General features: G+C 46.2%; 1 protein-coding gene across 1 annotated transcript; it reads left to right on the forward strand.

The window, feature by feature from the left end:
* Positions 1-369: 369 nt before the first annotated feature.
* LOC149374372 (uncharacterized) lies at positions 370-1,707 on the forward strand. Its single transcript, XM_089593663.1, has 2 exons — positions 370-663; positions 736-1,707. The coding sequence occupies exons 1-2, from the start codon at positions 370-372 to the stop codon at positions 1,705-1,707; spliced, it is 1,266 nt and encodes a 421-aa protein (XP_089449789.1).
* The last annotated feature ends 10,555 nt before the right edge of the window (positions 1,708-12,262 follow it).

The raw sequence follows: 12,262 nt of genomic DNA on the forward strand, positions 1-12,262 counted from the left end.
GCGCCCGGGGCTGGGCTGGCGCTCTGCCACATTCTTCTAGCTCAGACGAAGCTCTCGCCGATTCGCTCGCTCAAGCCGGCACCAGAGACATCCGCGCGCATGACGATTCCGCGCCTCGAGCTCCATGCCACACTGATTGCCGCCAAGCTCCTGCGGGCCGCTGCCGACGAGCTACGCGTACCTGTCGACCGCTGTCATGCATGGTGCGACTCACAAATCGTTCTGCACTGGCTGCATTCAGACAGGCCAACCAACAACGTGCAGATCGACAACTATGTCACCCAAATCCAGGAAATCCTGCCTTCGAGCGTCTGGTGATACGTGCCGACCCAGTCAAATCCAGCCGACCTCGCGACCAGAGGTGCCCACATGACCGGCCTTTGCTCGCAGCGCACTTGGTGGGAGGGCCCCGCTTGGCTCGCCGAGGACGTCCACTCGTGGCCCCTAGACCCGCTCCTCGCACCAAACCAGCATTCATCCATCTGCTGCGTAGTGCAGCAGCTCGACGCCAGCTACCTTGAGCAATTCTCCAACTTACGCATGCTTCTTAGCTTCCTCGTACGCATTCGTCAATTTGTCTGGAGCCGCTTGGGCAGGGGCCTCGTGCTTTCGGTAGCTTTCCCTCTTACGCCTACCAAACTTCACGACGCTTTTCTCGCGTGTGTACGCCTCAGCCAGGAGAGATCATTCTCGGCTGACCTCTAGTGTCTTTGACGGGAAGAACGTCTGTGGAAGACGAACCCCTTGGTACCGTTAGCAGCCTTCCTCGATGACGACAAGATTCTGCGCGTCGGCGGGCGGCTCGAGCATTCGCCGCTGACCTACGAGGAGCGGCACCCACCGATCCTCAGCGGCGCCTCTTCCCTCGCTTCCATGGTCATCGCCTGGGCGCACTCTCGGGCGCTGCACGGTGGATACCGTGTTACCAGTGCCTACGTCTGGAAGCGCGCTTGGCTCCTCAGTGGGCCCTGGCGGATCAAGGCTCACCTCCGCAGGTGCGTCGTCTGCATCCGGCTGCGAGCGCGACTGGCGACTCAACTCATGGCCCCACTGCTGTCGTCCCAAGTCTCCCCTTCTCGTGCCTTTGCCTGCACCGGAGTGGACTACGCCGGCCCTTTCCATGTACTCTCCGCCAGAGGACGAGAAGTCTGGACCACGAAAGGCTACATCGCCGTTTTTGTGTGCCTTGCCACCAAGGCCCTGCACCTGGAGCTGGTCGGCGATCTTTTACCTGCGTCCTTCTTGGGCGCCCTCCACTGTTTCGCTGGACGCCGCGGTCGGCCCGGCGAGATATGGAGCGACAACGCGACTTGCTTCCACCACGCTGATGTCGAGCTGCATGATGTCTTGCTGACAGCCGAGCTGGACTGCGGATTGGTTGCGGGCTCTCTCGCTGATCAAGGAATTGCTTGGAAGTTCATTCCACCGGGTGCTCCTCACTTCGGTGGCTTGTGGGAGGCCGCCGTCAAGTCAACCAAAAGTCACCTCCAGCGCGTCATATGGTCACGCCATCTCACCTATGAGGAATTTTCCACGGTGCTCGTTGGCATCAAGATAGTCTTAAATAGCCGACCACTGACACCGCTATCTGGAGACACTGGAGACCTCGATATTCTCACCCCAGGGTATTTCTTCGTCAGTGGACCTCTCAACTCCATCGTTCTACCCGGCCCCCCTGCGGAGAGCTTGGATGCGCTCGCCCACTGAGAGCTCGTTCGGGGGGTCCGCGCCCAGTTTTGGTCCCGCTGGAGCCGAGAATACCTCAACACACTCCAACAGCGGTCAAAATGGACTACTCCTACCCGAAACTTCATTGTCGGCGATGTGGTCGTCCTCCTTGACACTACACTTCTGCAGTCCAGCGGCCGATGGCCGATCGGCCGTGTCATCAGCGTCCACCCGGGAGCTGACGGCTTTGTCCGCGCTGCTACCCTCAAGACGGCGACTGGTGTGTACGAGCGATCCATCACCAAGATGGTCTTGCTGCCTGTGTCGGCGCCTCCCGCGGCTGCGCCGCCTCCAGAAGACTCCTAGACCAACCACGGTTTGGCGGGCGGCACGTAGTTCTTCGATCCAGGATCGAGGCGGGCGGATTGTTTGGTTTCGCGCCCGAGTGCGACAGCCGAGCGAGGCGCTGCGTGCACTTCCGCCATGCTCACGGGCTTCCGCCTTGCCAGGAGCCGCCTCTGCGTTCGGGCACTTGAGCACTGGTCTCCGAGACGGTCGGACGCCTGTCCCGCTCACACTCACGACGCCTCACACGCTGTAATTAACCCTCTTGTACGATATCTAATAAAGTGTTTTACCAAACAAAGTTCTTGTTAATACAGAATTTTCTAAATAATAAATATGATAATCTTCTGTGCCATGAAAAACTTTGTCACAAAGCCTAAAGTCCATGTACATAATTTTTTCCTTGTTATTAAGGGCATAAAGAAAATTTATTTCAAAGGTGTGCCTTGAAAATAAAATTATCTTTTTTTTTGGGACGCGAAAAGGTAAATTTAGATTGGATTATCTTATATATATACATGACCTCTGCTTAGCTTTATGCAATAAGTAATAATTTAAATCTTTTAATTGGACTTATTAAAAAATCAGGCGATGGTGAATATGTATTTCTAAGTATCTCGTGCATTACATTTTTTCTGGAATATATTTGTTTTTTCTGAATATTTATCTCTTTATTGAATTTCAAGTCTTTGTGTTGCTCTGAGAATGACTGTTTTTTTATAACGCGTGCTTAAACTGTAAGCATTGTGACGTGGTAGCTAAAGCTATCACGTCACTGTATACCTATATTTCGGGGCAAGTCATCGGTGGCTACCGAGTCCTGGAATAACATATATTTTCTATATGTAAATCTATAACACGTTACTTAATGTGTGTTCTCGGTGCCGCGGACTACGAGCCAGAGGAGAGAGAAGGACCGAAGACCAGAAATGGGATTAAAAGTGTGTGTGGTATGATTGGGTGAGCATGTGTGTAAGGTAAAGATGGAGAGAGAGGCGAGGGCTCGTGACAAGTCGGAAAGGTGTGAGCACCGAGCGGCCACGTCAATTCCCTAGTTTTTGGAAACCTCCAATAATTTACCGGTTTTTAGGCGTGTTGGAGATTTTTCGTACACACGGGAGGGGCGCGGGCATTTGTTGAAGGGCACTGCCATAACGCAGCCAGTATCGCGTGGAGCGGCATAGAGAGCGGATAGGAAAGAGAGAGTGAGTGGATATAAGAGAAAGTGACAGGTAAAGCTGAGAGTGAGGAAAGGGATCAAAAAGGAGAGCATAGGAGGAAACCGAACAATACTGCCCGAGAGTAAACCGTGCCGCCTAGTCTACGCGACGATTAAGACGAACTCCAGGTAGCACCGGGTGACGGCGAGGACAGAGAGAAGGTCACTCTGGGAGGGAGTGTTCCCGCTACCCAGGGGTTGTCCCGGGAGGTATGGGAGTCCCTCACGAGACACTCTCCTACAGTCACACAGGATAACGTGGCACCTCAGGAGACTCCTCGGGTACCCAAATCAGCTAACAAGGCAGAGTCAGGGAGTCATGGGGAAGTAATGGGGGCTTATAAGGGGGCCGGAGCAACAAATCTAGCAGCCTTAACGGATAATCGGGCACCCTTTAAAGAGAATAGGGAAACTCCGAAAATCAAAATTACCGCTTAACAATCGATTTTAAAGAAATCGGCACGTAGTTTTATCCTACCCAATAGAACCTATCGAAGCGAGTATTTTACCCCCGAACCAGAAGTGAACGAGAGCTATCGAGATTCAGAACAGGGCGGCGAGGGGTCCGAATGGCGGAGGGAGGAACAGAACCAACAGGCTGACGAAGAATATAGACTAGAGTGCGCGAGGATCAGAAGAGAGATAGAGAAGGAATATAGAGAAAGAGACTTGAGGAGGGGTTTCCCAGAAAAACCAAAGTATAGTAGGACAAATGAACAACAGAACGATATACAGACGAGCGAAGAGTCGGGTACTGAAAAAACTCAGTTTAGGGGATTACCGCGCACTCAAAAGAGACCGGGGTCTAAAAGACCGAAAAGGGGAGCGGGTACAGCGCAAGTATCCAGGAAAGTGGTCGAACACGTGGATCGGGGGGACTCAGAAGAGGATCGGCGTGATTGGAGGAAGCCAGTGCCTCCCCCCCAACACAAGAGGGTGCAGTCAACAAGGGACCATGAGCCGAACCTGCGGAATAAGCGTTCGGAAAGGGTCTCCGTCGGTAATCCCTCCGAAAAGAGAGGTGGACCGGCCGACTACCGCAAGGCGAGATCGTGGCCAGAACTGCAGCCTGATCAGAGGAGGCGAGTGAGTTCACCCGGGGAGAGGTATGAAGATCAACGGAGACTCAAGGATAATCGAGGGTTTCAAGACAATGATAAGGGGGATCAGAGTGTGCGAAGTAGCCCAGCCCAAGGATACCGAATACACGGGCCTCGGTCTCAGGCCGTTAAGCTCCTGGAGGGTTGGGGAGTGAAATTTTCGGGTGAAGACAAAGGTGAAGATGTGGAAGAGTTCTTGGAGCAATAACAAGATTGCCAAGAAAGCGCAGAGTTCAGTGACCACGAACTCCTGAGCGCGCTGCCGTGCGTGTTATCTAAGGGAGCGAGCCGCTGGTTCCGAACGATCCGAGGAGAGCTGAGGGATTGGGACACCTTTAAGGTGTCATTTAAGAGGCAGTTCATAGGGGAGTATGACGAGTAAGATTTGTGGGATGACTTGCGTCGGCGCACGCAAGCTAAGACAGAGAAGATTGCCGTGTATTTGTCAAAGTTCAAATACAGCGTCTTACGATTTACGGTGCCACCCTCTACGAGATCGGTAGTAGAACTGGCACGACGGAACTTGTTGCCAGAGTATCGCCGGGCGATGTCTGACAGACTGGTCATGAGTCTAGATGATATCGAGACTTATGGTTTGTGGTGGGAGAGACAGAAGGAGCTGGACAGCCGCTATGTCCCGCCCCCACCAGCGGACAAAATGCACGTACCCGGTGCAGGGTTCTCTGGAGCTCCAGTTGTCAAGACTAAGATCGCGTGCGTGGCTGACGCCAGTGAAGGGGAAGAGTCAAAGGGGGATAATGCGTCAACCAAGAAGACGGGAAACAAGGGGAGGAAAAACGGAAAGGGAGGAAATAAACAAGTGAGCGGAGATAGTGAGTTTAGGAAGGAGACAACAAGCCTAGAGGAAAATGGGTCTCCGTTCTTGATTCTACCCCCAGAGTTAATCGCGAGTTTCGCGCAGGCGCAGAACCGTCCGCCGTGGAGCCAATACTGGAGGCCGATGCCGTGGAATAATCAGGCGCCCGTGAAGCCCCCGACAAACGTCAAGGAGGGGGGTCAGCCTATGGCCCTGGGTGCTAACGGGGCTTAACAGGGAACAATCCTTAAGCAGGCGATTAGCCCAGGAGGAGCTGAAGGAAATAATGGTTTTTTCACCACGTGTTACACTTGCCAGGCTGTGGGACATCGTTTAGCGCAGTGCCCGGAGGTGATTTGCTACGCGTGTTGAGCCAAAGGACACCAGGCACAAAATTGCCAAATGAGAAAACCTCCAGGGAACCCCAATACTAAGCCGACAGTCGAGTGTCAGGTTTGTGGTACCCAGGGAGCAGTTTTCTCGTCCTGCCCCAAGTGTGAGTTCTGGCGTAAAACAATGGGAAACGGGGCGTGCGGGGGCCATAATTAAACAAGCTAACTTCTGCAACCCCCGCGTTCCGTCCGAGACTAGGGTTAAGGAAAAACAGGATCGAGGCGAGACCCCAAGAAGAAGTTGAAAGTAAATTAAGTGATTCGGTGTGGTTAGAAAAAAGTGAAGGGCAGAGAACCAACAGCGAAAAAACGTGGATTTTGGGAGCAGATGGCCAATTGGTTTTGGTCCCTAGGAAGACTCTCCAAGAGCCACAGAGTAAGAGTAAAGGCAAACAGACGGGGATACCGTCAGAGGATGAGCGAGTGCAAGCGACTAACGATGCTTAGGAAGCGGCTGAATTCTCTCGGAAAAGTTTAGACCGGCTGAGAGAAAGGAGCGCGGAACAAGCGTTAAAGTTAAGAGAAGCTGCAGTGAAATAGGAACCGAAGGGTAAATACGGGGGGATGAGTGAAAGGTTAGAGGTGTGGTCTCCGAGTAGGGATAGAGATATGGGGAGAACGAGGGGCATGTTGGTTGCGTGGAAAGACCGAGACCCAATATGGCAGTCACGGGAAAGGGAGTGGAAACGAAAAGTGAACGAGAAAAAGGAGTCGGTTTGGTACACAAAGGAAGTATCGGGTCTGGACAAAGACTGCGACGTCCAAGTAGATAACTTTGAGGGGGATCGAGACTTAAGAATGGAAAGAGTTCGTTATAATAAAGAAGTCTGAGAGCCAGATTCTGAGAATGCTAGGACGACCACAGATTGGGAAACCAAGCGACAAGAGAAAGAAGAGAAGGTTTTGACTTCCAAGAAGGAAGGTGAGCCTCAGCAGATCAACGTAGAGGATCTTCAAGATTTTTTCGATAAGGTCTTTGAAAAAAAGGATAGGGACATTTCGGGAAAACGTAACCAGAGTTCGGTTCTTTCGACAACTAAAGTAGTGCCAGAAAGCTATAGATTAGGAGCGTCTAGTTTGTTTGAGTTGGAAAGCGTACAAAATACAAGAAATAAGGTAAAAGATAGAGAAGGACATTTAGCCGAAGGAGGATCGTATGAGACCATTACGAGTGCGAAGAGCAAAAACCTACCGTATCCTTCGTTGAGGTGGGGAGGGTAAGAGTACGGCGCTCTTTAAGATACCGGAGCTCAGTCTTCGATTATTGGACCCAAATTAGCGGAACGATTCAAAGAACGATTGGAGGCAACTAATGCGGTAATTGTTGGGGTTAATAATACTTTCTCTAAATCATTGGGCACTTTGAAAATTAGTTGCGAAATCGATGGTCATAATAGAGAGATACCGGTTAAAGCGGTTAACAAAATTAATTAAGATATAGTGTTCGGACGCGATTTTCAGAAGGCGTTTGATCTAGATCTACGGTTAAGTCGGGGGTTATTTCGAGTCTTTGAGGGAGAGTGGCATCCATTAAAGGGGTTAGGGAATTCGTCAGAAGATACGGTATGTGTAGATTGTACTAGTATTAAGGATATCTCGGTCAATTAGAAGACGGGGGTATAGGCTAGCGTAACAACACCAAGTTGCCGACGGTCTAGATTAGAAATGAAACGAGAGAAAGAGCAGTCGTAAGGAGGGTGCATGTGTCATAGCAAACAAGATGATTAGCTTAGGATAACCGAATCCTGGGAGGTAGGGGGGAATTTAGGATATTCTGGCAAGAGTCTGCCGGTTTCGTTCGTTTTTTTTTGCAGATAAGGTAAAGTCAACCGAAGATCAAGAGAGAAAGAAAAGATCAAGAGAGAAAGAGAAGATCACGAGAGAAAGAGAAGATCGAGAGAGAAAGAGAAGATCAGGAGACCAAGAGGAGATCAAGGGAGGAAGAACTGCATGAACAGGAAGTGGGAGAGAGAGAGAGAGATAGAGACGAATAAGGGAAGTACTGGGCCAGATTAATAATTATTTATCTCAGGAATTCCAGGGACTCATATGAGGAGATACCAGGAACCATCGCTAGAGTCCCGAGGTAAGCGTCGTTTCATTCTAAAATAAGGTGGTCATCGATGATTTACGGCTTGGACATTCGGGGGAATGTCTAGCCTAGGAGGGGGGTTTGTGACGTGGTAGCTAAAGCTATCACGTCACTGTATACCTATATTTCGGGGCAAGTCATCGGTGGCTACCGAGTCCTAGAATAACATATATTTTCTATATGTAAATCTATAACACGTTACTTAATGTGTGTTCTCGGTGCCGCGGACTACGAGCCAGAGGAGAGAGAAGGACCGAAGACCAGAAAAGGGATTGAAAGTGTGTGAGGTATGATTGGGTGAGCATGTGTGTAAGATAGAGAAGGGGAGAGAGGCGAGGGCTCGTGACAAGTCGGAAAGGTGTGAGCACCGAGCGGCAGCGTCAATTCCCTAGTTTTTGGAAACCTCCAATAATTTACCGGTTTTTAGGCGTGTTGGAGATTTTTCGTATACACGGGAGGGGCGCGCGCATCTGTTAAAGGGCACTGCCATAACGCAGCCAGTATCGCGTGGAGCGGCATAGAGAGCAGATAGGAAAGAGAGAGTGAGTGGATATAAGAGAAAGTGACAGGTAGAGCTGAGAGTGAGGAAAGGGATCAAAAAGGAGAGTATAGGAGAACACCGAACAATACTGCCCGAGAGTTAACCGTGCCGCCGAGTCTACGCGACGATTGAGACGAACTCCAGGTAGCACCGGGTGACGGCGAGGACAGAGAGAAGGTCACTTTACGGAGGATGGTGCACTAGGTGTGATTTCGAGGTAAAGGTTTGGAGACGATACGATTGAGTCAAGGAAAAGGGGTGTAGGATCTATATAGGGATAAGAAAGATTGAATTGAGCGGAAGGTATGCTTGAGGTTGTGTCCGTGTGTGTGTGTGTAGCCTAGGTGCCGGCCACCAACAGTCGAGCCAGGGAGGAGTTCAGCGAAGAGGACGACCGGAGGTGACAGCACGAAGATATCTACCTCGAGAATATAGTGTGCCAAAATATAAACATATGTAGAGAGAGAGAGAGAGAGAGAGGCGACGTTGTGGAGTGTGTGCATTGAGGCGAATAAATAGCGCGAGCGCGCTGTGAAAATTTATATCCGCGAGTGTTTATTGAGAAGTAGTGCCCCCATTTGCCCCCATCTATTTTCCTTTTAGGAGTGTTTGGTGTTCTCGAGCCAGACACCTGTGGCAGACCTCCTGGAGGAGAGATATCCAGAGTGTAGGGACATGGTAAGAAATATAGTGAGAGTTTTGTGAGGGGATCCGGGACGGCTGTTTATCGGCTAGAAAAGTCCTCGTCACAACTTTAAAAGTCATTATTCTTGCTTTGAAACTGCTGAGCATTTTTAAATTTTTGCAGTCAATAAAAATAGCTGAAGAAGTGTACGTTTAAAGTTAAAAGAAAATTTCTTGCTTCTTTATTTCATCAACTACTAAACTTGAAACTCATATTCTATGAGTAAGACTTTGCTTTGTATACTGCCATATAAAATTTTTATTAAAAATGAAAATACTAAAAATATTTTCAAAATAATTTTCAAGACTATTCAGTGAGATATTTTGTAATCGTTTTTTAATTAAAATAGTAATGGTATCTATCTAGTCAATTTTATTTTTTTTTATAAAAATGAATTTTAACTATTCAAAAAATAAATACAACTGCTTTAAGGCTTACTGCTACTTTCGGAGCTACTTATTTTTTTGTACTCCTACTGCAACTGTAACTAGTACTTAGACTTTATTTGCTGTCATATGAACTGAAAAGATAGAGCTTAAATAGGCTGCAAAAGCGTTAGTACCTCTAATGTAACTACATAATTAGTAGTACAAATTATTTGCATGGCATTGAATACTATACTAAAAAAGGAATCTTTCACTACTATGACCGCTTACGCCGAATAATAATTTTTATTATTTTAATAACAGGTACGTATTTGTTGGCATTAGTAGAAATTCTTTAACTTTCTTATATTTGACTTAAATTTAAGGGTATTGAAAATACTTTACTCTGAATATTTGATTCTGATTTAAAATTTTTTGTGACATGTACTTGAAATACTTCTTTGAAAACACTACACATTTATTACATCGGTTTCAAATCTCATCTTTGCAAGCTTGTATAATCATTGATATAATTTTATCACAACCAGAATGAAATAATCGAACAATTTTCTTAGTTAAACTATTTTGCAATTCATTGAATAATAACTTCTTTAGGTCTTCTGCTTTTTCTACTGCTACTACAACTATCCACGTATTTCTTCTACTAATTCTGATCTAAATATTTCTGAAATTGAAACTTGCACAGGATCTGTGTTAACTTCTGGGCGAGCATTACGTATGTTAAGTTAAAAAGCTAAAGAAATATTTAATATTTTTAGTATTTGCTGTGTGGAAGTTCAGTACTGCCCCACTTTTGTCGAATTTTTTATGTTCAGTTATACAGAACAAAATTAGAGGACGTAGCCACCAGCAGACGATTTGCCGAAAAATTTCATCAGACTACATTTAAAAGTAACAACTCATGCCAGCCCTCCTCTTCGTCAGCGTACTTCTACTGATTCTATTAGGAACTACACTGATACTATTATTATTCACCTGTATAACTGCTGTTACTTTTACTGCTGTTACTTCAACTAGTCCTTTGACTGTAATTGCTGTAGAAGAATCAAAAAGTGATTAAGGTAAGTAAGTGGCAGAAAAGACTGTTATTAATAACATGGCCACAAGACGAATAGTGCAGCTTTAGACAGCTGCTTCGTACTAAAAAAATGACAAATAAAATTAAGAAAACTTAACTACCAACACTAACACTCAATATAAAACCATATCTATTGAACTAACATTCTCTAACTTAATAAAATCCTGTTTGTATCCTCATAATATGTGTGTGCTGTTAAGGGTATGAATCTGTGAGTGGCAGCTTCGTGTATGTAGGGTGACTGAAAGGTAACAAAATATTAATGGCTTATTCATTGTGATGTACTAGCTAATAATGCAACATTAACCGTTCAGTGCACCTACGTGCCGAAACAAGGACATACACTTGAACTCGGTACAAGACTGACACTAAAGTAGCGCTGCGTGGCGTCAGCAGCTTTTCGCCGGACGGGAAACTATGCGCTGTGCTGTCTGAATCCTCAGCTGCACGAACACCAGTATATTCATACAGGAGCATACTGACTATTAGTGCACCAGACATAGACAGCGTACTCACGAACAGCAAGGAAAAGCTTTAGCAGAGATGTAGCAGTAGGTGTAATTATCAACTTTTATTGCCGTGTGCTTTGTCACGCAGAAGTCATCTTCCCTACTTCTCCAACTTGCATTCATTAAAGTTTACCTGAATCCTCCTACCACATTTGACTACTTTACGTCGACGTTGTTTGAAAAAAACTTTATTCGTGTCTGCAAGCCACGACGTTGGGGGTCATTGCCTTTTTGGTGTTCTGAGTACTCAGGGCACATAATATTGTTTCTGATAGGAAGGTACAACTGGGTAGGACCTATAAGTGTATTGTCAATTAAGAAAAACGTATTTCACATACGAATGAAAAGAATGCATTTAACAGGATTAGGAATATGTGGTGGCAGAATATCCCCTATATTTAAAAGCAGGCGTTCAGGGCAGCAGTTATCAAATAATAGTGGCACAATGCCAAACCTTAGAGGCAAATTAAATGGTAAAAGAACAAGTCCGTAAAAACTTACAAGCTCTGATAGAGTACTAGAAGGGTAATCTCTAAACAGTAAACCAAGTTATTCTCCTAACTTAAATATTATCAAAAGAAGAGTACTTGCACTTATAGATAGTGGGGTGGCCCATTGCTAATTAGGTTATAATTTTTCGGAAAGATTGAAGAAATCCAAACCATGCCAAACAATGGTGAAAGTAGGAAACAGTATGCCCATTTTGTTACAATTCGCTCTAAAAGTCGACCTAAAAATATGTAGTTTAACAGAATCTATTAAGTATAGACTGACGAGTGGACTAATACAACGAGAAATCTTCGGTATTCATTTCTTGCACCAATGGCTGAATATTCCACTTGTTTTCCAGCCACAGCAGCAGTTAAAAAATTGAACCCCCTTTCCACTAAGATATTAGATGAGCTTAAGCCACCGCACCTGAAAAAGTTAGGCTTTACAATCGTAACCAAACACTACTTGACTTTACAAGGCCGGGCACCAATCAAATAGAGGCAGCACAAATATTTAAGAAACAATTTCTTTGACAAACTTTGCAAGCAAAACTTATTTTAAAAACGGACCTTAACAGAGTCTTTCACCAACTATCGTTTAAATATAATATAAGGCTGCAATGAGTTGACAGTCTTTGTAGTACTAGGTTGAGGTTTCTATTAATATATTTGTATTTACTATGGCCTCCTAAATGCTCCAGTCACTTTGCAGGTAGCAATGGATAAAATCATCAAACTAAAGTGGGAGTGGTACGTCTACACACATGTAAATAATATAATAGTTATCATAGAAAACTTTTATAACCACAAAAAATGGCTCACCACTGTCTTAAAAGCTTGTAATAAGGCCAACCTAACAATAAGTCGTAAGAAATCGAAGTTTAAATGGACCAAAGTGAATTATTTTGCGTACAAAATTAATAACTATGGATGTAAAGT

The sequence above is a fragment of the Copidosoma floridanum genome, unplaced genomic scaffold (genome assembly GCF_036245765.1).
Source record: "Copidosoma floridanum isolate Cflo_tuat_1 unplaced genomic scaffold, Cflo_Japanese_pri ptg000020l, whole genome shotgun sequence".
Taxonomy (NCBI): Eukaryota; Metazoa; Arthropoda; class Insecta; order Hymenoptera; family Encyrtidae; genus Copidosoma; species Copidosoma floridanum.

What these genes read in the sequence shown, in the direction of transcription:
- LOC149374372 (XM_089593663.1), top strand. Translation starts at nt 370, where the DNA reads ATGACCGGCCTTTGCTCGCAGCGCACTTGGTGGGAGGGCCCCGCTTGG. An exon ending in ACGACGCTTTTCTCGCGTGT is followed by an intron (nt 664 to 735) that starts GTACGCCTCAGC and finishes CGTCTGTGGAAG; the next exon opens with ACGAACCCCTTGGTACCGTT.